General features: G+C 49.3%; 1 protein-coding gene and 1 long non-coding RNA gene across 8 annotated transcripts; one reads left to right on the plus strand and one right to left on the minus strand.

Moving 5' to 3' along the window:
* Positions 1 to 53: 53 nt before the first annotated feature.
* Positions 54 to 3,221, plus strand: LOC134035394 (uncharacterized). The gene is made up of 2 exons (XR_009932356.1): positions 54 to 364; positions 415 to 3,221. It is a non-coding gene; the product is annotated as an uncharacterized LOC134035394 (long non-coding RNA).
* sulf1 (sulfatase 1) lies at positions 2,818 to 27,085 on the minus strand. Of its 7 annotated transcripts, none has more exons than XM_062480391.1 (20): positions 26,351 to 26,487; positions 25,607 to 25,897; positions 24,735 to 24,974; positions 23,759 to 23,910; positions 21,569 to 21,738; positions 18,443 to 18,593; positions 17,934 to 18,109; positions 17,665 to 17,793; positions 17,230 to 17,286; positions 14,704 to 14,833; positions 11,946 to 12,168; positions 11,096 to 11,342; positions 10,783 to 10,879; positions 10,429 to 10,523; positions 10,091 to 10,162; positions 9,023 to 9,189; positions 8,607 to 8,749; positions 8,317 to 8,440; positions 6,709 to 6,742; positions 4,938 to 5,110 (listed from the first exon to the last, which is right to left on the minus strand). In XM_062480391.1, the coding sequence occupies exons 2-20, from the start codon at positions 25,779 to 25,781 to the stop codon at positions 5,080 to 5,082; spliced, it is 2,613 nt and encodes an 870-aa protein (XP_062336375.1). In that variant the 5' UTR covers positions 25,782 to 25,897; positions 26,351 to 26,487; the 3' UTR covers positions 4,938 to 5,079. The 7 variants fall into 7 exon arrangements, with proteins under 7 accessions (XP_062336370.1, XP_062336371.1, XP_062336372.1 ...); XM_062480390.1 differs by having other exon boundaries at positions 10,091 to 10,165; XM_062480386.1 differs by lacking the exons at positions 6,709 to 6,742; positions 26,351 to 26,487 and adding an exon at positions 26,955 to 27,085 and having other exon boundaries at positions 2,818 to 5,110; positions 10,091 to 10,165.

Raw genomic sequence — 27,085 nt, forward strand, 5'->3', positions numbered from 1 at the left:
CGGCTGGCCATGGTTACCATGGTTGCCATGGTTGCCAGTGCAAATGAGGGGGGAGGAAAGCTCCTATGGTCGGTCTGTTTGTGTGCGTATTATCAGCCGCAGTCACACATCGCGTCCGCAGGTTCGACCTCGATTCATATGTCAACCAAGGCGTCATATGGTGCTACTGTGTATAAAGGGTCTGGGCATTACTTTGGTCTCTACTGAAATAGTGGGAGCACGAGGATGACTCATCAGAACTGCGTTTCAAGCACAAATAACAAATCCATACTATGCAAAGTCCCAAGACTCCTCCTATCGTCCTCAGTACCGGGTCGCAATACAACCCATCTTTACCTCTCGCTCCCTCTCTCTCACTTTCTCTGTTTCTTTACCTCTCTTTCTTTCTTTCTATCTCTCTTTCTTTCTCTCTAGCTCTCTCTTTCTCTCTCTTTCTCCCGACCACACAGACCACTGAAACTGCACTTGGCCTCCTACCAGATCTCGCTGTCATGAATGTTACACATGTTCAGCTGATCTTTTCAACTCTGTCATAGCTGAGCCGTGGGCCCCCAGTCCTCTGTTCTAACTCCAGGGCTGAACAAAGTTGACTCCTTAGATCCAGGAAATGATCCAGGAAATGATCCAGGAAATGATCCAGCCCACCCCCCTTCCTGTTCCCTCAGTGTACGAGTGCCTCCTAGACTATCCGTGTTTGGGTTGGCATGGCTATCAGGCGAACCCAGCAGCCAATCACTGTCCTCTCAGTCTGCACCATCCTCATCCTCCTCCTCTTCTCTGTTTGCTCACTAGGGGGCCAGTTGTGGTGGTGGCGGAGGGGGAAGGGGGGCCAGGTAATTACTACTGGGGTATGTGCAGACACAAGCAAAGAGTTTCCTGACCACCCTACAACACAATAAGCCAAACAACATTGTCTGTAATTGTTATGTGCGAGCGTACGTTGCTAAATAAGGATGTAGCATCTCTCTTAGACTGTTTAGCATGTGCTAAAGCTACTGTACATCCCTAACATATTAAACAGCAAAACAAACATTCACTACTGAGGCATTAATTACAACCAGATGAGAGAAACTTGATTTTACTTCCTTCAAAAAAAAACACTAACTTTAATCAGCTGACAATAACTTAGTCTAAGAGTACTTTTATTAAATCTGGCCCATTTTATGTAGAACATTTTGCTGGATACTATCAGCAAATTCTTTGATTGCAAACCAATAGTTTTACGTGAAGTCCAAGGACCTGTATCGTAATAACTTCACCATTATATTGGTCATCAGATGTACATAGAACATAACTATTAGTCTCTTAGGCGTTTTAAGAAATAGTGCAGCAAGCATGTATACAACAAAGTACATTTTATTAATGATATAGACTGTCGTCATGTTGACCATTCAGGTCAGTATCAGTAGGAATGGTCCTTAGTGTTCTGTTCTGCCCCCTGCAGTACAGGAAGAGGAACTGCAGGTGAGACGATCCAAGATCTGTCAAAACAAGTGGGCACTTAAACTAAATTGTTGCAGTGAACTCGCTTCCTTTTGAATTGTCTGCTTTGGAAAAAAGCAAACTATCAAAAACTAGCAAATATCTTATACAGTGGATACCCTGATGCCTTCCCAACAAGTTTCAATCATGGGTATGAATTACATTTTTAAAGAAATTCAAGAAAGATTTGACGTGATGGTACATTTTTTCATGTGATGATGAAGTTCAACCATTTTTTCCACAGCTTCTACTGGAGACTGTAAAGTGATATTGATTAATATATGGCTATGGTGATTGTGTGAACTATGGCAAATTATTTTAACTTAGTATGAATTATTAGTAAGATTAAATTACATGTTCCCTAGTGATTATCATGTAAATATTGAAGACTCAATATGAAAACAAACATTATATAGGCCTATCATTTAGTTAGAAACCTATTTATGAACTAACCCTAAACATACAGTAGTAGTCAACCTCAACAACAAATAAGAATTAAAAAACAACAAGGAAACATTGTATTTGTTTCTCTGTGCCTGAATTACCTACAGTATTTACATAGGAGGTTTTGAATGAAACCTGGGGAAGTATTTGAGGGGGGGCTTGTATTTTGCAATGTTGTGTTTGTTTCAACAAAGTTGAATTGGTTGGTTAAACATCACAATCAGCCCTCCTAATGCTACACCCTTATCCTTAGAGTGCATACTTTACTCTTGCACTCATTCTTGGTGACCTAAAAGATAAAGGGTGAACATGACTATGTTGGATTATCTCAACCAATGCTGATGTCTATGAGTCGAAATAGTCGAGTTCTTAACCCGGAAGTGATGCAATATTACATCCCTGGGGTCAACCACTCTATTCCTTGACTGTAGTGTATGTTATGCCACATGCAGTAGGTGATATTCAGTGTCCTGTTAAAGAGCAAGATCTGGACCTCTGCTGTAGTAGGGATGACTTCAGGTAGCCTGTGGTTCTGCTTTAGGTCGTTCTCGACAATTTTGATCAGTATTTTATGAAAAGGCGTGTTCATTTCATGGACTGAAGCTGCATTATGACGGTTGAGCTATTCTTGCTTTGCGTTTCTTGGGAGTAGATGCCTAAACTTATATTTGTGAACACTTGGTTTACAGATTCCTTGAATACTTGATATTTGTCATTAAAAAAATAAATCTGACACCAAGTTTTGTTTTTCTGTGATTCAAGATCTCAAAATGTCCAATGTTGCCTTTAGTCGTGTGGCACTAACTGTAAATGGTCATACTGAAAAGAAACATGAAAGTTATCAGATATTGTAACTTGATGGCATGAACAAATACTCAATATGACACACTAAACTATTTGACATTTTTATTTAACAGCTTCTTGGCTTTCCTGAAACCAGAATCGTTGCAACACTTCTACACATATTGTAAAAAAAGCTAGAATAGCAAGATGATGACAGTACCGTCACTGTTGACCTACCAGACAAGCATGGTATTATAGGTGTGGGTTTGTCTGGGGGGAAACAGAACCATAGACTAAACAGAAGTAAATGTCTGATGATATTGAGAATACAAGCCAGTACATCATAAGGAGGTTCCATTCAGTAGACAAGATAATAACCATGTGTAATGTGGCATAACATCTGTAATACCACAGAATTGACACAAAACACATTTTGTCTTTGAGCATGTTTTCCATGATGGAGTTGATGAACATTACTACAATACAGCAGGTGATTATTCTTGATTATCAAAGCACTTGCAAAAACTGGACAATGATCTCCAAGTAACTTGGGGATTCTGTATACAAAAATGTTACACATTGAAACATTTAATAAAAATAAATGTCAAATTGCTCATCTGTTTACAGGTCGTTGATATATTTGTGTGCTTAAAAAAATAGGTGTTTAAGTCTTGCAGTGATGTTAAGTCATCATGTGATAAATATGAACCGTATGCAAAGGGAACCGTCAAACAGGTGAAGAATGAATTATGCGAGTTTCGTAATCAAAGCTATGAAATTTGATTTCGAAACTGTTGTGAAATCGACATTCAAATATGGGATTGCAGCAGCACAAATATCCATAGATCAAACACACATTGTGTAGAGTGTTAAAAAGTATCAACATACATCAACATTCTCATCTCAAACCCCTATTTTTGATAGTTAAAAACATTGGTGGGAAGGTAATCAGAACATGGGGTGGGGATTCAAAATGTTAAAAGTGCATGTTGGGATGATTTGAGCCATCAGTGGTTAAACTCATGGTGATGTGTACAGTCTTGATTGGTTGTCGTGACAGTCTCAGACACTGCTAATGATTGGCCAATGCTAATAGAAGCTATCAGACCTGAAAATGGTTTCATCATTCTAATAACCAGTTTTTAAACAAACGAAAAAATATATTAAGAACATCGATGGTGTTATCCACTACGAATTGAATATCTGGCATTCCAGTATTTTAGCTGCGTTAAGGCTTTTTCTTTTCTAAATATACTGTATATTTGAAAAAACAACATAACACTGTTGACTAATAAATGGTAGCACCTGTAAAAAAATAAACCAGAACGACTTTAATACTCATGACCCAGCTGTGACCCAGGCTGAGGTGGCGCTGCACACTGACTCTCTCACGGCCAGCTCATCCCTCAGACCCACCTCTCTGTCTCTGTGGCGACCTGCCGCCCCACGACTGAACGTCCGTCTCACTGGGTGTGATTGGAGGGCTTGGGGGGGGAGCCACTGCCCTCATAGTCCAGGGCCTGAGAGGTCTGGTGAGGCTGTGTTACCTCCCCTGCCCACTGGGGGGCACTAGTCTGGTGAGTTGGGGGGCTCCCTGTGGTGCTGCCGGCCTGTGCTGTGGGCCTCATTGTCTGTGGGGAGAGAGGCAGGTAGCCCTGGGCGTGGAAGATATCCTCCTCCTCCTCCTCCAGTTCCAGGCCCCTGCTGGGCTGGGACTCGAGGTGAGCCTGCAGGCTGTTGTGAGTGCGCAGAACCACGTCGTGTCTCGTCTCCAGTTCCGTCAGCCCGTTGCCACTGAAGGTCAGACCCTCTCCCTCGCCGTCCATCTCCTCCAGCTGCCGGGCCCAGCCGTCGCCGCGGGAAACGCCCCCTACCCTCCACTGACCCGGCGGCAGGCTCGCCGATGATGTCGCAGGTGACATCACAGATTGGATGGGTCTGTTCATGGGCCTCTCTGGCAGGTCGTTCACAGATTCTAGTTCCCTCTCTGGCGTGGGCGAGGGGGCTGGTGGTGCTGGGGTGGTGCAGAGGGCGGGGGTGATGTGGGGTCCCACTGTGGCCTGGTTTGTGGTGACCACACCAGGCCAGATGACTACATGGGGACCCCACTCTCCGCTCCCCTCCTCCAGACCCCCGGACCCGGCTCCGGAGCCCAGCTCAGCCAGGGAGGGGTTGTCAAGTTCATGGGTTTGGTTGAGTTTGTCTAAAACGTGTCGCAGTGCAAACATATTATCTACATCCTTCTGGAAGTTTGCCCAGTCGTCTGGGCTGGGGTTGTAATCAGTCCTGCCCTGGTACAGGCTCTCGTTCACACTATACAGATCCTCCAGTCCACGCCAGTCCACCTCCTCCTCCGTCAGGTTAGGCAGCTTAACCTTTTCGTCCGTCCCATGGCTGAGGGCTGGAGGGAGGGAGAGAGAGAGAAGGAGAGACAGTCAGAGGCTAGCGAGGACGGCGTATACCAAGTGCAGGAAGCTGGTCTTTAGACTTGGTCACACAGCAAGCAGTCATGCCAACCCTTCCAGCCGTTGCTATGGCAGTCTGCTTAGTGCTGCCCCCACCCTACCCTGCTACACACACACACACACACAAAGCAGCATGGGGCCTGGTTAAACATGGCAACCACATTAAGCTGAAGCAGAGCAAACCCATGCCAGGAGGAGAAGAGACCTCACACACACACACACACACACACACGTACTGCACAGAGATGGATCAAATATAGACCCGCTACATGATTCTAATCTGTTATAAGATTGAATAACATTAATCTACGCAACCAAATGAAAGAGCAATGATAGGCCAGTTTGGCCAGATTAAAGTAAACCACCAGGACACCTGAAATCAAGAACATGGAACAAAGGAGGTGGGGTCAAAGAGGAAAGAAAAAAAGATGATGAACTTCTGCAAAAAAGAGAAAATATCCAGAAGGGAAAAGACAACGTATGCCTCATATGTGGTGTAATCCTTAGACATAAAAAAAGTCAAACTGACATGGAATTAAGTTTGAAGAAATAATGGAATCAGATCAAATCTAATGACTTTAGAAATGAAATGGATGCCTGACCTAGACATTCTTTAACTGTGTGTGTATTGCACGAGAGGCAGCATTACCTACGTAAAGAGGATGAAGGTTGTTGGACATAGAGTAGGCTAATACACTCACAGGAAGGAAAGGCTTGGTCTCCTCTTTGACCACCTTCCATGCTGCGGTTGCCTGGTAAGCAGGTGCCAGAGACAAAAGGTCGAAAGTCAGAGTTCAGAGGTCGGGACAGAGAGTTCACAGCAACTCAAGTGTCCATACTACTGCTAATGAGCCATGAGCTATTCAAGGTCATTCCGAATGTCATGGAACACAGGCTGGGAGGTTCATGGTTTAACATAAGGAAATGATGTCATTAATTCATGATATCTGTTGATGTGGCATGATGGGATATGATGTTATGTCACATTGACCATGAGGGAGGTGATTCCGTACACTATGCTGATGTCATGATTCCAAACATACTATCATGCAGTTGCATTCACATGCGTGGGACAGGCTCTATATATTTTATGGATTCTATATTGTATTTTGCTGGAGGGCTTTCTCTAAAAACCTTGTCAAATGACATCAAATGAACCTCCTTCAGGTTCACTAGATGTGCCCCTGAGCTGCCTCTACCAGCCGTGGCTGTAGAAAGGAGGCAGAGACCCCTCGTTGATACAGGGAGGGCTGCACCCTGGGGTTATCCACCCACAGCAAGCTGCCAGGCAGACCAGCAGACAACCCAAGCTTCCAGAACAACACGGAAACTGCTTCAATAAAACAAAAAGATGTCGCAGGTTCGGGGTTGTTTCCCCAGCATGCATATCCCAGATATGACCCTGGCACTCCATGGAGGATTAGTGGGAATGAAGCAGGCGGTAAAACAGGCGGGCAGGCGGGCAGGCAGGCGGACGGTCGGCCCATGCATGTTATTAGGGAAAGCCACTGAAGGGGACAAAAAGGCTGGATACCTGTGTGGCTCATAGCTTCCTCCATCTTTACCTCCTGATCAGGAAAATAAGAGCAATCCAATGTTAATGCCTCCAAATCAGAGAAGGGGGAGTGGGGGGGGGGGGGGGTAAATGAATCATTCACAGTGAAGACTCTGCATGCACAGCTCCTACTAGTCCCTATGGAGAAATACTATTAGGGAATGGACAAGAGAGGGAAGGAGAGGATAAAGGAAAGAGGAGAAGAGAGATCATGTGAGAAGGGGGCAGAGGAAAAGGGGCGGAGGGAAAGGGGCGGAGGGGAAGGAGAAATGTAGGGACAGGACGGAGGATGAAGAGAGGGATAGGTGGATTGGGAGGGATGGGGGGAGATTTTTGATTGGGTTGGGTGATGAGGTTGGATGGTGATGGAATGTTTGTGACTGAGCCAGGCTCCAGTGAGGCTTCCCTTAAGGGTGGAAAAAGGCACACGTTATTCAGTCAGGACGGGATACCTTTGTGGAGTCCAATGCTAAACACCACACATTCATAGGTTCATCATGCAGTGGACTCACTCTACCCTGACCTCAACGACTAGTTTCTGCACAACAGATCTGTTTGTAGCCATATCAACGTCATGGGTTCGAGGACTTGGCAAGGTTACCAGAGTTGGCAGTGAACAGACTCCTAGTCCGATGGGACCGAGTTGCACATTCACAGGACGCAAACACCACGACTTGCTGGATGTCACTCAGTGATGTTACTTATGTTAACGTCAGTGGTGAAGCTCGATAGGAGTGTGTAAATGAGAAGTGTAATGAGTGTGCAAGATAACAGGCTCAATAGGCTGTTGACAGCCTTCTCCAAACACCATCAGCAACACTGGGAAGGAGTCATGAGGAGGCGAGAGAGAGAGAGAGAGAGAGAGAGAGAGAGAGAGAGAGAGAGAGAGAGAGAGAGAGAGAGAGAGAGAGAGAGAGAGAGAGAGAGAGAGAGAGAGAGAGAGGAGAGAGAGAGAGAGAGAGAGAGAGAGAGAGAGAGAGAGAGAGAGAGAGAGAGAGAGAGAGAGAGAGAGAGAGAGAGAGAGAGAGAGAGAGAGAGAGAGAGAGAGAGAGAGAGAGAGAGAGAGAGAGAGCTTGTGCTGACTGCATGGTGAACGTCATACTGCTGTTGATCTGACTACTGACTGACAGGCCTTCCTGTTTCAATCATCACTGAAAATGCGTATCATGTGTTGTTGTTGCTGTTGGGGTGTGTGTGAGCAGTGGCGCTGCAGACAGAAAAACTGGTGGGGGGGGAAAGATTTGGATCAAAAAGCGATCATGGTGTGTGTTTTCTGAAAGAAAAAAAAACGCAGAACCGCATCTACGTAGGACAAACGCAGGACTCAGTGACCATTCTTGACCCTTGACCTGCTGAGATGTCATAAGAGAACACGTCATGGCTCGGGACCATCCCCACATGCAGCATGCAGACACGCGGCGCTGAGACACGTCTAACTAAAAGGGAAACGGGACTGACGGGCATTCAGCTTTGCTTCGTTTGGACATTTTGTCTCAATCGCTTTTTCCACAGACCAAGAGCATCACTACTCTGCTACAGTAAACCAGCATTGCACACACTCCAGTATTTCAGCCTGCGTGTGTTTACCTGTGTCGAGGCCTTTAGGTCTGGGGTTACACTGCTTGTGTCCCTGGCAGCTCCTCATCTCCACCAGCTGAGCATGGAGAGAGTTCAGCAGGTCCCTGTCCACTGTGTACACCGCATTGGTCAGCTACACACACCCCACACACACACACACACACACGCACGCACAGTAACATGTTACCTCATGACATCACAGCAATGCAACATAGTTAGCTGTACAGCCATGTAACGACAGAAACCCCATTCAAATGATACGGAGCACGTCCATCTACTCGTCGGCCATGGCGCCTTACCTGGTAGGGGTCGCTGTTGAGGTCAAAGAACTCCAGGAAGCCGGTGGCAAACTCACAGAACAAGGTGTTGTGGGTCTCGTTGATGGTCCTCAGACACCAGTAGGTGTTGTTGTTGGAGCTGGTGCACGCACAGAAGCCTCCCACTGGGAGGGGAGGGAGCCACAGGCGAAGGTTAGCGGCTCACGTTAGTTCCCATAATGCTCTGTTTCCTGATGGACACACGTCAGCTGCCTGTCCACGTGTGTTTTGGTCGTCTGACCACACTACGTCGTCAGACTGGGCGTCATCAGACATGGTGATGTGTGTCAGTTTGAATCGAGCTACACGTGTCAATGAGCAACTAGGTTGAGCACAATTCTACACATACATGATATCCAGCACATAGGAGTTGAGCAGAGCGTGGTGTAGATACGTACGGTTCCAGAAGGGGGCAGTTTGCCAGTGGTCGTTGTTGTGGGTGAAGCAGGTGAGACCGGGCAGGCTGCAGTCATCTCCCGTCTTCAGCCTCTTCCTCTCCTTCCTCTCCTTCTTTTTCCTACGGATCTCGTTATACACTTTGCCATCCACTTCCTGTGCCACCTCCCTAACGGACAGACAAACGGACCAATCAGATGACAGTTTTGTGTACACATGACATCAACTCCCGCTGTCCTCTCTTGTGGCTGTAACCACGGGGATGGCTTCAGCAGAGGGGAAACTCCTAGAAGTCTGTCTGAAGATGCCAGGAAACTAAAAGTCTGTTTACTTTCAAATGTTCAAAGCTTAAGTATCATTTTCGATTCTCCAATGACTTTCCAGTCAATGTCCCTCATCCCAAACACATACCCGTCACTGCAAAACACAGCTGCTTCACATTGGTTAGTAATCAATTCCCAATGTCTTCTGCTGCAGACCAATCACTGAGCTTGACTGTCTGAGTCACAGGATCCTCTCCATGTAGCCTGGACAATCATTTCCAGACTCAGACACACACACAGTTCAATGCCTGACCATGTATGTTTGCTTATTGGCATTTCAACCCAATCGCAACACAGAGACACCCACTGTGTCTCTGAAGGACATCTCTCTTTCAACAAACGCTGGCGCCCTCCAATCACCAAAACAATCCTCTGAGGTTCCGTTAACACATCACAACACAACACACACGCATGCTGCCCTTGTCACGCGCACAGAGGTCGACAGACTGGTCTGATCAGGGCCAGTTACATGGATGACATTCCCAACATCCTGCAGTTCAAACAGGCATGCAGACGCACCATGCACACACGGCAACAAGACTACACACACAGCTCTTAACTACAGCTATGACAAACTGTACACCGTCAAACAGTCTGCCTGGTATTAGCCACGTCAAAATGAAAGCAAAACGTACTCTTCAAGTCAGTCTGACTTGGGCTTGGCACATGGCAGGGGTCAGGGTTAATCAGGTCAACAAGGAAAGGACGAGAGTGGCAAACCTGCACTTAAAGGGAGCGACAACTCACTTAAAGGGGTGGAGCTGGTCATTCTTGTTCTTCACCCTCTCTGCTTTCTCCCTCTCTCCTTTGCTATAGTAGCTGCTTTTAACAGACAGAAGAAGAGCGCTAAACACACCGGCTCCCTCACAGAAGAAGAGAGGCACAGCACACTCCCTCACAAGTGAACCTGGGCGTAGTCATGACGAGAGCACACGCAGTTTTTTTTTCTTTTTTTTTCTGTTAGGATAGCGTAGCAATAACAGTGATTACTGCATGGACCTTGAGATGTAACGTAAACATCTGCGAAGGAGGCTTGGCTTGCTAACTTGGTGTTGAGTTCAGCGGTCGTTTGTGTGGACCCTCACCTCTTCTTCCCACAGTCACACTCATCTGGTCTCCTCCTCTTCAGGTGACCTCTCACCTCACGCAGGTTCTTAATCTTGTCCTGGAGAGCTTCGATCTGTGACGGAGAACACAGCTAGTCAGCGGGCGGACATTCAGCAGATTATTTTCCTCCGAACGTGGAATATTTCTTCCGACTATGGCGCTCTCCCCAAACATCTATAAACTTCCTCTACCCCGCTACTTTGTAATTCATTCCTTTCAGACACTCGTTTACACTGGGAGGATGAAAGAGAGGGGGCTGAAATGGAAAGCCTTGTGGGAGGGAGAAGAGAGGTAAAGCAGACAGATAAAGAGAGAGAGAGAGAGACACTCACTTCCTGGTCGACATAGCTCTTGTGATCTTTCCAGGCTCGGGAGGACTGGTAGATCTCTCTCTCACAGTGCACCGTGTCATTCATCAAGATGTAGCATCTGGAGGGAGAGGCGGGCTTCATGTTTTACAGACATCTCTTTACGAAGGCAAAACCCACTTATGTTTTTCCAATGAGCCCAAATGAGAAGGTATAGGCAGTCAGGATAATATGCCTGAGAGACTTCTTGGTCCTACAGCAGATCTTGGGTTACTGGGTTCATGTTGGGTGTAATGGGGTCTAGGGCGAGGGGCCAGAGTGGGGCCACATGACTTACTTGTGGGTGACTTTGAGAGAGTTGAGGTATCCCACGGCGTTCGTGTCATCCGCCAGCATTTCCTCAGAGCCGTCATCCGACTCCAGGTTAAACTCGGGGTCCTCCGGCTCGTAGTGGCGCTTTCTGATGACACGTCTCTGGACAGCCGACTGGTCGTCCGCCTGGAGGTCGACGTCGTAGATTTGACCCTCAAACTCCACAGACAAGGACCTGGTGGGCCGGGTGTGGACGAAGCGAGGTCTGAAGCCTGGCACATCAGGAAACAGAGCATTGTGGGACAAACGTGAGCAGAGGTCTAGCTGCAGTTATCATTTCATCCACTAGATGGAGTCACATCACCCATAGCTGGCAACACCGCCTCACCTCATCCTCTACAATGAATTGGACACTGTCCAAAGAGCAAATGTCAGGACCTCATTCCGTGGTCATTTATGCCTTGCATCTGTCTCTCCTGAGAGCTGCTGTAATCCTGACCAGAGAAGCATGGCTTAGCTCGGGCAGACCCAGACACCAAGGCCATCATTCAGCATGATGGGTCTATAATGAGGCCATGGCACCAGAACGCTCCACAGCCATGCCCTTCAACACCTGGGTTTCTCCACGGAGAAGCAAAGCTAACCCCTGGTTAGCAGTCCTCCTTGAAACCAACATCCATCCCCCTTATAGCTCAGATGCCTCTCTTCAACCCCACCCAGCCTGGACTGAGCAGTCCCTGCTGTTACTCAGGACCCACCCCTTGAGTGTCTCTCTCTCCCAGTTGCTCTCTCAGTCGCTCTCTCAGTCGCTCTCTCAGTCGCTCTCTCAGTCGCTCTCCCAGTCGCTCTCTCAGTCGCTCTCTCGCTCTACTCACGTTGGCCTGAGGAGGGCGGGAACTGGCGATGGGATCGGCGGTCGGGCCTGGGGGGTTTGAAGAGGCCGTCCCCGCATTGGCAGTCCCTCTCCCGGTCATATCCCCGGGCCCTCACGCCCCGGGCCCTCAGACTCCGGGCCCTCTTCCTGGTGCCCTCCTTCAGCCCGCCCTTGCACTTCTGGATACGCCACTTCCCAGTGATCTCCTCGACACAGTGCCACTTCTGTCCACAGAAAAACACGCCCAACAGAGACATGTTTATTTCATTGTTATTTAGTCACACCATGGACACTAACACCCACATGCATCGGGGACATTGTTCATGTGCGTCATTGAGTGTTCTTGACTTTGATCTTGAGGGTAATCCATCAGGCAACACTTGGGCATAGCAAGGCAGACTTCACTGACGGGAAATTGAAAGTGGGATTATAAAGAGAAGAAAAACACAAGTCTCCCACACAAGCCTCCTGCACGATCTTCCACACAAGCCTAACTGGAGGGCTTTTGACAAGCCAGCCAGCCAACCAGACACCCACACCAGAACCACTGGGAAATAAAAGAGAGGAGAGACTAACCAGAGGTACCACATGAGATGAAGTGGATCCGTGTCTGTAAACACAGAGAAGCCCACTCTTTGTCTCTCTGGGCGTCCCAGCAGTGCGTCTGACGCCTGTGTAGTCACCAGTGTAATCTTGTAAGTGCGTATCCGCAAAGTGTCATTCAGGCCAAACAGAAAGAGTAGAAGCTAATCATGCTAAGTGACGCGTTAATTTGGCCAGGCTTGAAGGGAGCAAGAGCAGACCTTCTCTGGTGAGTGTGGGAAAGAAGCTCCACACAGACGGCTATGGGCCAGATCAGGTTTCCTGTGGAGCTCTTAAGCACACTAATGAACAGCTTATGGGCCTGACAGCAATGTTATATTATATGAGAGCGAGAGTTAGCAACAGAGTTTGAGAGAGAGATATGCTGTGTGGAGAGAAAGAGACAGAAAAATAGATACAGAGGAACAGAGACGGTTCGTACGACAACTCAGGGAAATGCACGCACACACACACACGTACACACACTGCTTTTAGGACTTTTCAGTCACATTCCAGTCCCAACAGTGCAGACAGCAGAAAGAGAGATGGGAATGAGAGAGAAAGGGCTTCCCTGCATGTTGAGACACGAATGGCTAGTGACAGACCCAAACTGCTACAACTCACTTTGAATGTCATCCACTCCAGGCCCCAAAACACAAGAGAATATATTCTATTTGTCCCTGGTGAGCTGAGCTGTGTTTAAAACAACATGCTAGGACCGCATGGCCGTACTGAAAGACCAATACAGACAAAAACAACAAAGATTCACCAGCTTCTCACGTCTTAGGAACAAGGGCCCTAGTTTTGTAACTGGTGTCCAGGGTAGACATTGGCCTGCCAAACAGACGCACGTATATATATTTTCCATCACTGTATTTGCTTCTCGTCGTGGCATTCTCAGGTTTAAAGCAGTCCCTTGTACATTTTCTGTGTGGGTTTGGTTTTTGAAGCCCTTGAGCAGTGGAGCTCCCCAAGTCAAGGTTTCAGCCTGCAGTGGACAGGTGTGCATATAAACACATTACATTCCTGACTTCTGTGTGTGGGTGGGTGTGTGTGTGCTAGTGTGTCATGGTGGCCAGCTGTCAAGTCTTGTAGCTACTCTCCTCTTCAGTGTATATCCTATTGTGAAGGGCACAGGCCAGTCACCAGGAGGCTAGGGTGAATCAAACCTCTTTCTCTCTCACCATCTCACACCCACACCCACACCCACACCCACACCCACACCCACACCCACACCCACACACACACACACACACACACACACACACACACACACACACACACACACACACACACACACACACACACACACACACACACACACACACACACACACACACACACCTTGGTCCTTTGCTGCTGTCCTGTAATAAATTATTGAGTGTTACATGCGCACACTTACTTTGGCCATAAAAGGGATCTGGTTCACATTAGCAAGCCCTCAGAAACCCTGTCTGCCTTTTTAAGCTACCTGAAAATTGTAACAATTTGTATTGTTCAGGTCTGCCTGCTTCATGGTCATATAGCCACTAATGCTAGCCTAACAGGGGCTGCCAATTCTATAATGGGCGCAGATGAAAGGGAAACCCAGGGCAAATAAGTCCCTCTGCTCCAACGGTGCAAAAATGTCCAATTACGGAGCCGATTGCCGTAAATGGCCGTTTGACTTATGTTTCAGTAGACAAGTGCTACGTCAGCTGCAGACTGCACTCCAGCCAAGGCTGCTTACACCTCTGGAACGGACAGAGGAAATCCAACTAGTTAGATCTGTGGGCAACTGCCTTTCCTTTACAACATATTAAAGTGATGAGGACAAAGTACCACATACACATGTGAATTCCACATGCAGTACGAAATAATGTTTGTAGGACTAATGTTGTACACACACACACACACAATATTGACCAAGATTAGTCTGTACAAACACACAATGTCTTCCAAAAGTAGTCATGACCAACACACCATTTAATACTGCATGTGGAATTTGTGTGTGGAGAGTGTGTTTGTGTATGTTTGTGTGCGTGGAGTGTGTGTGTGGAGTGTGTGTGTGTGTGCGTGGAGAGTGTGTTTGTGTATGTTTGTGTGCGTGGAGTGTGTGTGTGGAGTGTGTGTGTGTGCGTGGAGTGTGTGTGTGGAGTGTGTGGAGTGCGTGTGTGTGTGTGTTGCCAGTGGTCTACCTGTCCAGGCTGCTCACATGGCGTCTGGACCTCCGGCTGCTGACACACCTCCTGGACCTTCTTGTACTTGGGCAGGCTGTTGGTGTGCTGGGTGGCCACAGCTGCATCGTCCTTCTTCCTCACAATCTTACTGCAAACGAACCAGACAGACACAACCCGTGAGAAACACACCAACTGTAAAAGATAAGCAATGCAACTATAATTGATGTACTGCCAAGCTAATAAATGTAATGTATGATTTGACATAGTCTATTTCTGTTGCCCATTTATGATGTGGCATTATATTGGTTATGGCAGCAGGTTGTCTCCTTTGGTGTGAGCTAGCGGGTGGCTATGCTATGCTATGCCATTCACACTTTCGCATTGAAATGCTACGCTGTGCTATGCTATGTCTAAGTCTGAGAGCCAGCCAGGGGAGGCTTGGGCAGAGAGCCCAGTTCAGCCTCACACCACCGCTCTACTCGGGGCCAAGCTGTTTGACCTCCCCTTGGCACCAGGCTCACCCTCAGCTCTGCCAGGCCCTGCCAATCCCCATGCCAACCCCGCCTGGCAGCCAGGACGCACAGACAGAACGACGACAACAACGACAAAGTACAACCTGTCCCCTCCAGAGAGACCTGTCTGTCTGCTGTCATGTCTGAAAGCAGACAGTTATTTTACACCTCAGCCTGTCGCCCTTCTACCGGGCTATGACTGATGGAGTTCAGACAGCTGACAGCTGCCCGTGTTTATCTTTGCTATTCTCTCCTTTGTTGTTTATCCAATGTAACCGCACTCAATGTGGTCGTTTGGGAATTCGCCCCGGCAAACAGACTCAGGGGCTGCATGTTCTGTACTCCCTTGGTGTCGCGCTGGAACAGCTCCGGGAGTGGACGAGGGAAACAGATTACTGGTGGATGTTAAAAGGGGAGAGATGAACGCGCTGTAGCTACAGTGTGAGTCTGGTTGCCTGGCCTGCTGACTCTCGGTCTCTGAGAATCTCAGAGTGGTTCCTGGTAGGCTAATCTCAGCCCTTAGATAATGGAGGCCCGGACGACGGCCTTCATAAACACTCAGGATTAATGGAGGGCTGGATTAACAGCTAAATCTCGAAAAGTCAGAGGTCACACTATTACATTTTTCACATTGGCTGATAATTTGTCCTTCTCAAACACACTAGCACACACACACACACACGCGCACGCAGGGAGGGAGGGAGGGCTGGTCTTGAGCAGCCTGCGCCCACCAACTAAACAGTTGAAAAGCAGGAAGAAAGATGGAGGATGTTGTGTTTGGGTCGTTCTGCTACATGAGATGCTGTTGCAAGCGAACACAGCCCAACTAAACACTTGAGTGACAGGTGGAATGTTCACACTGCTGTACTCACCTTCCCTCTCCCTCTCCCTCTCCCTCTCCCTCTCTCTCTCCCTCCATCTCCCTCCCTCTCTCTCTCCCTCCCTCTCCCCATCTCTCTCATGCCCTCCCTCTCTCCCTCCATCTCCCTCCCTCTCTCTCTCCCTCCCTCTCCCCATCTCTCTCATGCCCTCCGTCTCTCTCTCCCTCTCTCTCCCTCCCTCCCTCTCCCCATCTCTCTCATGCCCTCCCTCCCTCTCTCCCTCTCTCTCCCTTTCTCTCTGCACTGGGATTATGGGCTGTTAGGTTTCCTGTAGTGCACCTCTGGTTTTAGCATCAGCTAAGTACATTGAGCCATGCAAAAACACACCTTATCATGTTCTCATAATACACATACTAAACCTCTAGGGCTTGTGAGTTCATGCATGTGCGTTTCTGTACAGTACATCCTGTGTGTAAGCCTGCATGTGTGAGGGTTTTACATGTCGGTAGTACACTGTTGAACAAAATCGAGTGAAAACTTGCAGGTCCTTCCCATGACTGCTCTGCAAACACACAAACGTTTTAAGAACACACACACACACACACACCACACACTCTCCCTGCCACCCTGTGTGTATCGAGTTAGTCTTCCTGCCATCCATCAGGTAACATCACTCTGGGATTGGGCAGCCTGTGTTTATTTAGTGTGTGTCTAGCTCCACTGTGTTACTGTAATGGATCCGGATGTCTCCGGCAGGGCGAGGACAGCGGGCCAAGGCTACATTAGCGTCTCGAAGGCGTGTTGAAAATGATAGCCAAAGAAGACAAAGGACGTGTTCTGTTTTCTTTTCCTTGAGCGGATTTGCAAAAAAAAAAAAAAAAAAAAAATTCCCTTTAAACTTGTGTCAACGCCTCTTGTGTGAACTCTTCCAATGTGCCAGTCTTATGTAGCTTAACACACATAGACCAAACAACTGTGCGGAAGAGAGATATTTCCATCTGTCTTCCGCTGCTTCCAGCACTACTGCGGTCTGGATACTTGGATAACCAGACAAATCACTGGTGAGAAGCGTAGGGGAACCACAGGGATGAACAGACATCGTCCACTGCAAATTTGGGGTTCAACAAAATGTAGTATTAGCATGTCAGATTTCTGCACTGCTGTGTGTGTGTGTGTGTGTGTCAGTTTAGGAATAAAGAGCATCAGTTTACCCTCTCTCCACCAGGAATGTGTCCCTCCAGACTTTGGGTTTCCGGTTGGGTTTGAATCTGGGAAAACAGAATGCAGATTGTTCATAGAAGTCAGATGAGTCGCTAGCGCAGTCACCAGCAGCTATGTGGGCTTTCATCCAGACAGCCTTACGCAACTTGATTATAGTCGTCTTATGGCTTTGTGGACTTAAGTAAGGACCAAAATGTGTTAAGAATGAAGTAGAAACCAGAAATGGTGGTATTAAAGGATTAGAATGGATAAATCCCATATGTGGCTGAGAGAATGGTTTGTATTTGAGACTAATGAATACAGGGTATAATGGCATCCTTATCCCAGTGTGGAGACCTGTGTGGGCTCATATAAATGTCTAACCTCAGGTGTTAGGACTAATCCAGGTTCTAGTGAAGGTCACCGGGTGGTGGTTCCAGACTGACCTGTTTCCGGTCTTTTCCTGCTCCAGCAGCTTGAGGATGGACTTGCCGTCCATGTCAGGGGGGGTGTCCAGCCCGGCGATGTGCAGGATCGTGGGGGCCAGGTCAATGTTGAGCACCAGGTGAGGGTTCCTGTGAAGAGACCGACAGTTGATGGGTCACCCTCGAACTGTAAGGTCTAGAGCGTGTGGAGTATGACCCCACATTACAGCTGCTGTAGGACCATGATTTTCTCAAGCTTTAATCTGGTTTTAAAAGTCCGTCAGTCTTACACTGCAGCTGGCTCCACGTTGGGTCCTCTGAGGAAGAACGGGACTCGGATGTCAAAGTCGTAGGGCATGGACTTCCCCTTCACCAGGCCAAACTGACCAATGTGGTAGCCGTGGTCAGCAGTGTAAATAACGTAGGTGTTGTCCAGCTCACCACTCTCCACTAACATGTCATAAACCTGGGCGAGATAAAGAGAGATGGTGAGAGAGAGAGATGAAGAGAAAGAGAGAGAGGCAGAGAGAGACAGAGAGAGAGCGCGAGAGAGCGAGAGCAAAAGAGAGAGAGAGAGAGAGAGAGATGGAGAGAGAGAGAGAGAGAGAGAGAGATGGATGGAGAGAGCCAGAGGGAGTAAGGAGCGAGAGCGAGCAGAAAAGAGACAAACCCTTCTGGTTCCCCACCAGCACCCAGCAACAGCAGAAACACACAGACTTCACATTGTGACCAGGAGGAAGTGAGGATGTATATTGAGAACTGATGAATGAGCAGGGAGGGAGGAAAGGGATTCCCTTACCTTCTGTACCGAGTCGTCTACAGACATGAGGGTCTGCAGCCTCTTCCTGTGGAGGAAGTTGGTGAACTCCATGTGGATAGGCCTCATGGGGCCTGTGTACTGCATGATCCAGTGTTTGTCCATGTTTGGTGCATAGTTGTAACTTGGGGTTCTGGGCAGAGGAAGACACACACAGAAACAGTTTCAACATCCAGGGAGAACATAGAACCTCGTTGTGGGAATGAGACCCGTCTACAAGGCTTCTACAAAGGCTTCATATTTTTACAGTACCCACTCTATATACACATACTAATGTATTGATACACAGTAGTGAGCATAGGTGTGACATTGTCCAATAGGCTAGAGGTATAACTATCACCCTCCAAGTATCTATAAAGAGGCCATTTTATGTTTCAGTAGGCACCTGTCTGCCATTTCTCAGAGCAGTAGCAGCAGGTGTCTGTGGACTAACCTGCTGTCTGCTGTGTTTGACAAGCATCAATAACAGGCCTGTTTGCTCAGGGAAATGTCCTAATGCTTCGCTGTGGTGTGCTGGCTGTTTTTCCACACCTCTCCCTCACTCCCTCTTCCTCCCCTGTACCCTCTCTCTCCTCTCTCTCCTCTCACAGCGAGACGAGAGTCTCACAGTCCTGCCCTCTCTTGGCAAAGCGGAGTCATTTGAGGGTTGGCACATGCTTGGATAAATATTAGGCCCCAAAGTCAAGTTTGCAACAACCCCTGGACCGAAAACTCATTTAGTAATGGTCATTTAAGGTGGGGGACTAAGAATGCTGGGTAAACAGAGAGAGACCGACTGCAGAGACAGAGAGTGTTGTGTTTTTTCTTCACCCATCTGCTGTGGTTGTGTTCCTGGGGACACTGCGTATTATTTAGTCTGTCTATGGTGTGTGGTCTGGGGTGTGCAGGGCTGTTCCAAAGGACATCTTCTCCATGTTATTTAGAACGGTTCCCTAATGTTCTCACCTCGGGACACAACATCCTCCTGTGAACACTTTACTTGTCAACCGTACAAATGATGTAAGGGAGAGTTGGTTATGTGGTTATCTTTGCTGCACCTCCCCTGTCCTCGTGTCCCTGGCCCGGTCCTAACCCTGTACAGTGCAGCCCCTCTGGTCTGAGGGCCTTAATGAAGAGAGGCTCTGGGAGCGGCTGTGCTCAGATAGAGTGGTCGGCCTCCTGCCGTCTCCTCCTCAGGCTTCCTTTGTGTTGGTGGTGAACTCTTAACCCAGCCATCCAGGCGGTCTAATAAGCCCCACAAAGGGACTTGTCTCTGGGCACCGGGCCACTGAGAGCTGGAGTATGGGGAGGCCGGGCTCATGGAGCCCAGGAATGTGGGGGTCAGAGGAATGAAGCCAGTCCATATAAGAGGGGGGGGGGGGGTCACACCTGACACCTGTCAGGCAGAGTTACCTGTGTTATCCTGGGATTAGTTCTCTCCAAGCCCTGTGTTCAGGTCAGAACGACTCCTACACACAGTCACCTGGGTGCAGTCATGCTCAGCTCAGGAGAGGGCAGAGGTGGGGTTAACAACCTTAGCTTCAGGTTATTTGCCCCCTCAAGCTAAGTGTTCAGTTTTGTCTTCAACCTCAACTGTTGAGGCTCAACACAGTGGTGAGTACTAAAAAGAAACCGCCACTGCAAGTAAGAGGTACTTACAAAATATCCCCAAAGTGGAGGTGGCATATTTCTCTGTCTTCCCCAGAGAGAGATACCTCGGAATGTTAATGACATTAGCATCAAACCCTCCCCTGCTATTGCTGCCTTCAGAACGCTACACGCCTGTGTGATTTACGAGCGCGCTCCACCACGTGACTGCCGTGCAGCCTCTTCCAGTCCACATGCATTACACATTAGCTGTGGCGCTGCTAACCCGGCTTGGAGGTCGAGGAGTCGAGGGGCGTTAGAGCTAACACAGCTAAGCTAGCAAAGCAAAGCTGACAAGGCTTCGTGACCTGACGTCAAGCAGGGCTTAGCTAGTGACCAACTTTGTGGAAAAACTCGCTAAGCTACGCTGCCATCGTAAACAAGTCGTGAATGGCATCAGATCGGCATTGTTTCTCCTTCCACAAAGAGGAGGGTTTGGTGTTTAACTAGCTGAAGAACTGTTGTCATGTCAGGGGCACCATGTCTTCCATTCCAATGACTTGTCCCTCCATCCTGGCAATCGCTCTATAACATCCCATAATTCACACAGAGCATCAACACGCCTGTCACCGCAGCAACCTCCAAGCCACCCGGGGGCCTCAAGCACTCTGTCCGGAGGCTTGCGCTAAAAATAAATTAATAATGTCACAAAGGGTGTTCCAGAGCGCACAATGCATTCCTCACATCCCAGGAGCTGCAGGGAGAGCGCATTGATTGATATGAGCAGGGTCAGGAAGTCCTCCCTGAATTACATAGGAGGGAGGCAGGGAGACTGGGAGACGCAGAGAGTCAGAGAAAGGAAAAGACTGAGTGACAAGGAAAGGGAGCGAGACACACAGAGAGAGAGAGAAAGAGAGAGAGAGACAGAGAGAGACAGAGAGCGAGAGAACAGGCATGCAGCCTGGACCTCACTCTCTGACTCTCTGCGTCTCCCAGTCCGGTGCCCCGGGGAACCCTGGGAGGCGAGCGGAGGGCTGGGAGGCGAGCGGAGGGCTGCGGGGTGGCAGGGCGTGTTGCCATGGAGCAGCCTGTGGGATAGGAGCACTGCCACGGCTCGGTGGTGATGGATCTGGGAGGCCACCGCGGCCTTGGCATGACAGCAACGCTCCATAAAGCTCCCATCCCCAACTCCTGCCCTGGTATGTGCCCCAGCTATTCTGAGATGATAAATCATTTTGATTTCACGGTTGCTGAGTCATGTGAGGAGAAGCCGCCTCGCTAACCTATCATCACTAGCGATGAGGGCTATGAAAACTGCAATATCGTTTTAAGAGTTTGTAGACTGAAATGTCTGTCAAAATCGCATAAATCAAAACAAGCCCTTCAGTTTTTGAGTGTGAAAAAATCCCAGCTACAACTAAAAAGGTTGCCAGACAGGGTCTGTGAATGGCTGTGCGTGACTATTTATACATTTGTGTGTGAACGTGTCCAGGCATGTGCAGAGTGTGGGTGTGCGCGCGTGTGCGTGTGAGAGAGACTTACATGTGTTGTGATGCGTTGGGGAAGTGTTCCGAGTACTGTGGAGCGGAATCTTCCGGGCCGTGTGGCGCGGCGTGGCTGATGACCATCATGACCGGCCTGTGAGGGTACATCCGCTTGGACATACGGAAGAAGTTGATGCTGTCGTTGGTGATGAGGTCCGTAAAGTAGTCCTAGAATGGAAAGACAGAACACTTCATCTAGGTGGAACTATAAGCCATTTGAACAAATAGCTCTACTGGCTTTAACACCAGGCTGCTTCCCCCCCTGTGTGTTTAATATTTGGAGAGTTTAGTCCAATCAGGAAATCCCATTGGCTTTCATGTACTAGAAGAATGGTTTATGGGAAGCGGAGTCTTTAATAACGGGCCTTTCCCTTGTATCTCCACATCTGGTGCCAAGAGTCAACATTCTAGCTTCCCAGTACCTGCACCCTCTCATGCACACCGGCAGTCGCTAGGCAGCATGATCCTCTCAAACGAGAGGTTGGCGAGTGAGATTTCCCCACCAAATGTCACGCGTGTGCCAGTAAAGGCTGATTCATGTTGGCCCTATGAATAGTTTTATATGGCTGACTTTAAAGACCTGGCGGCAGTGCAAGGCTGGGGATTGCACGCACATGAACCGGCTCAGCCAGACTCACCACCCTGGTTCTCCCTCACCCTCCCAGCTGGAAGGCCTTTCTCAGTTCCCCTCACGGTCGGGTCAGGTCAGCTGAAGGTAACCGTTGTGGCGAGGTTGGAAAAACTGCTATGACCGCCGGTCATTTAGGTCAGCAGTGAAGTGAATGGATATTACCACGTTTGGCCTTCGCGGCCGTCCTGGAGATGTCAGCCAACTGGCCCATTGCGAGGCCAAATGGTCTGTCTGGGAGGACTGTGAGGAGGGAGGGAGAGAAATGCTTGGGCGTGTGCATCATAATCTTACTCACCACCCCATGGTGTGAACCCTGACCTCAGTCGGTAGTCAGATGAGTGAGGTCATTGGTTGCCATGCCTCACTGAGTGGCCGTGTCTGTCCTGGCCTTGGAGAGAGAACTGTGAAGGGTTCTCCATTTCTCACCTCCGGCCTCGGTGGCCCACAGTGACTGAACTCAGGCAGGTGGACATGCTAGATAACAGGGCCTAGCTGGCGTGGAACTACCATGGTTTCCAGGGTCTGAAACCACCTCGTGCTCACCGGAGTTGGGCTCGTAAACACCTCGGCCTCAGCTTGTGTGGGTAACTTTACACCTTCCTGACCCAACAAGCAAGTCATTTGGCATCCTAGTATCAGTCCAAACATTTTTTCACCCATCCTTCAGGCCGGCCAGGGTCCACATGTGCCCAAACCATAAAAACCCCTGCTCACATTCCTCATTCCCCCAGCACTAGGCTGCCTGGGAGGACATTGGCAAGGACCTGGACTAGGAAAACAAGGCTGGCCTGACAGCTGGTGAGAAAACACAGGGGGGAGATGGGCGCCTACTGCCATGCAAAGCTCTACTCCTCAAATCCACCATGCAGGCCAGTCAGACCCAGTTTTCCCAAGAGGATGGGAAAATGATTTCCCCGTCCTTTATCTCTCATCTATGTGTAACACACAACCCTTCCATAACCCCTTGAGAGAGAGGGGTATAGAGAGAGAGAGAGAGAGAGAGAGAGAGAGAGAGAGAGAGAGAGAGAGAGAGAGAGAGAGAGAGAGAGAGAGAGAGAGAGAGAGAGAGAGAGAGAGAGAGAGAGAGAGAGAGAGAGAGAGAGAGAGAGAGAGAGAGAGAGAGAGAGAGAGAGAGAGAGAGAGAGAGAGAGAGAGAGAGAGAGAGAGAGAGAGAGAGAGATAGGGCACGGGGAGAGACAGACCTGGACATACAGTAGAGACAAGACTCAAGTCCCAGTGAATGAGAGAGCAACTCAGGGTGGTAATTTCCAGAAACAACACGGTTCTCCCGGGGGGGGGGACGTGGGCCACGTGACAATAATGAGCGGCTGTGGCGGCACGCGAGACGCCACCTCAACTCAACACTTGCCCTTTGATTTACCCCAGCATGCCTGTTCGTCTGCATCCCCCCCACGTTAACAGACCAGACCTGCAATTAGCCAGACGAGCACCTCACATTTGGTCATAAATGGAAAACAAATGGATGATTGGGGTTAACGACCCCCGTCTTCTACCTGGAGGCTGGCATGGGGGAACACCCCGGCGGCGGGCACATACCTTGGCGTATTCTGCGCCGTGCTTCTCCTTGTAGCCGTTCCGACACACGGTGTAATTATAGAAGCGGGAATTTTTGATCAGCCCCACCCACTCGCGCCACCCAGGCGGGATGTAGCTGCCGTTGTACTCGTTGAGGTACTTCCCGAAGAACCCTGCGCAGGAGGACAGCGGCGGGAGAGGAGGAGGTGAGGGAAGAGAGAGAGAGAGAGAGAGAGAGAGAGAGGGGTTGGAATCAGTGCTGTGGAGCATCCTGACGGATATCGACGCATTTCTGTCCACTGTCAGAGCTGGCTGCCCCCTCTCCAACCCGGTTCCCAAACTCTCGAGCGTACCTGTTAATATCTGTTTACTTTAGCATGTGAGTGTGTGTGTGTTTGCGTGCAATCTGTCGTTTTTTGCATGTGTGTGTTTCTGTTTTTCTGCCTGAGCCTGGCTAAACATCTTCCCTCGAGCCTGGGCGTCGTGCCAGCTGTTCGCGGAGAGGTCTAATTGTAGACTAACGTATCGGCTGGAAACCGCGGGCCGTGTCGCTGCCCACAGGACCCGTCGAGCTGCCCAGTCGAGTGCCTGCCCATCACTCACACAGACACCAGCCGACTGCCATGACAGGGGCCTGGCACCCATGCCATGTTTGCATTTCTCACTCAACGCAGGCAGGCAGGCAGAGAGGTAAGCAGGCTATACATTTCCAGTAAGAATGTGCTCCGAGTGAGAGGAGGGAACAGGTCGATGAACGAGCCAACTGGCCATTTGGGATGCGTCGTGGCTGACTGACTGACCCTTGGCAGGGAGAGGGACCCTCAGGGGGTGAGATACGGGTGCATGTGGGGGGAGGAGAGGACAGGGAGACCGCTGTAGGCTCGTGTTTATTGGACGACGTTACACTGGCGTCCACAAAAAAAAATAGTGGTTGAATGGTTGCCTGTGTAGAAAGTTCTGGAAAGGGAGTGCGTGTGCCCTTGTGTGAACCACTGACCTGTCCGGTAGCCTGTGTTGTTGAGGTAGACGGCGAAGGAGCGCGGCTCGTGCTGGGCCTGCCAGGAGGGGGAGGAGCAGTTCTCATTGTTGGTGTAGGTGTTGTGGTTGTGCACGTACTTCCCCGTCAGCATGGAGGAGCGCGACGGGCAGCACATGGGCGTGGTCACAAAGGCGTTGGTGAAGGAGGTGCCCCCGTCCTCCATGATCTTCCGAGTCTTGTTCATCACCTGCAGAGAACCTGAGGAGAGCGGAGGGAGAGGGAGAGCGGAGTAGAGGAGAGGAGAAGTTTCACTGATCTGTTTTGAATTTCCATTTTCATGCTGCGGTAACTCTGCTGTAAAATACAGAAATGCCATCACCAATAAAAGGATTGCAAAAATTCAATCTTTGTTTGGATAAACCCTACACATTCAGATAGGATGATTTCAGCTTTCCTCATCTCGTCCCTGGAGACAGCACAGTAATCATTATCCATAATGCATACGGTAAACATGAACTCTGGAGCCTTCAGCCAGATGGCCGCGCTGTTTGTGCTTATGTTCCCAGTTGAATATTTCATGGAGGTCCACACAATACATTTTTAAATCTTACAGCATATAACCACAAGCTCCCTGGAGGGGAGACGGGTGAGAGGGGGAAAAAGGGGGGAGGGAGAGCGGAGGAGTTGGGGGGGGGGGGCAGGGAGAGTTAAGTAAGCAATAGGAAGAGATGCAGAATGAGACGGAAAGACTGAAAGGACAGAAAGAGGACAGAGGCAGATGGGAAAAACAGAGTGAGACAGCCAGAGTGTGGAGGTGGTCCCCAGGCCCAGGGTGGCTAGCAGCAGCCTCCTCTCCGACCTCCACACATGCAGGGTGACAAGCCTCTTACCCAGCTCCACGTCTTGGTCGTCGGTCATGATGAGGATGATGTTGGGCCGGATGTTCCTGCGGTCCCTCTGGATGCGTCCCCTCAGGCTCTGGGCCCTGGTGGTGAAGGTGGAGCCGCCTGCGGGGGCCAGGCCCCAGGAGAGCAGCACCAGCCAGCAGACACTCTGCAGCAGCATGCTGCCCCGCACACCAGCAGGAGCGGAAGGAGGGTCGGACGGAGGGACGGAGGGAGGACCACTTCCTGCCAGGACACTCGCTCACAGCAGCACGGCGATCACAGCTGAGGACCTGTCTGGGGGGGGGGGGGGAGAGACAGAGAGAGAGAGAGAGCAAAGTGGAGAGAGAGAGAAAAAAAAGAGAGAGAAGGGGAAGACATTAGAAAAACGGATAATAATAGTCCAAAAACGTTATTGCCAATGTGTTTGTACGACTGACAGTAAAGGAGACAGAAAGAGAGCGACTTAAAATAAATTGTACAAAAAGTTAAATTTTGTCCTCCCAGAAATATACTCAATGACCATCCCAGATTCCCACTAGAACGTTCAAACATATTTACTTCCAAGAATCCCACATACATCTGCTCGCAAATCATAACTGCAAAACAATCATACATCCATCAGCAGTTTGAACTGCTGATCGTCCACCAAGAACAACTTTGTTAACAACCTCAGCATGTGGCAGACAGCTGAACGAATTACTGTCTTACACACAAATATCCGAGGCAGTCAGATAATATAGATCTCACCAGATGAACTTCCCAGTCTCATATTTTGGACTATTCCACTACAAGCACCGTCAGACAGCCAGGCAAACAGGCCGGCAGGGAGTCTAGTCCTCTCTTCCTTTCTGAGATAACATGCGTTCAGTCTCAGACTTCATCTCTCCCTCACTCGCTCTGCCTCCACACCGCTCCAGCCGGCAGCTTGCGCAGCACAGAGTAGCAGGGTCATCCCATTGGCTGCCCGTGCTAAAACACCCTACACCATTCCTCAGCACAGACCAATCCAAACTCTTTTCCCATCTGTCACTCAGAATCCCCCCTGGGTCCACCGAGCCACTGGGAGCTGTGTGTGTGTGTGGGGGGGGGGGGGCACGCCAGAGGGGGATACGGGGCGAAGGGGTTCCGCTACATTAACCTCATACCCCTGTCGCCAATCACAGATTTACCCTGAGTCATCCCAGACCCCCAGACCCCCTCTACACACACACACACACGATCCCCCACCAAATCACTGGCCACCATCTTCTGCTTGGCAAGCCTCACAGTCTGTGTGCTCAGCCTGGCCTGTCAACATGCTCTCGATACCCATGCTGACCATAAAGACACGTTTAACAAAAGCCTTACTCACCCTAAACCCCTCACTGAAGCCAAGCCCTATCGGTTTACAACAGGCCCACTCCATCTCCATCAGAAACGAGACGCTTCTGTGGGTGTAGGACGGACCATGACCCTGTGGAGATGGCTCCATCATCTCTGCTG

This window comes from Osmerus eperlanus, chromosome 15 (assembly GCF_963692335.1).
Source record: "Osmerus eperlanus chromosome 15, fOsmEpe2.1, whole genome shotgun sequence".
NCBI lineage: Eukaryota > Metazoa > Chordata > Actinopteri > Osmeriformes > Osmeridae > Osmerus > Osmerus eperlanus.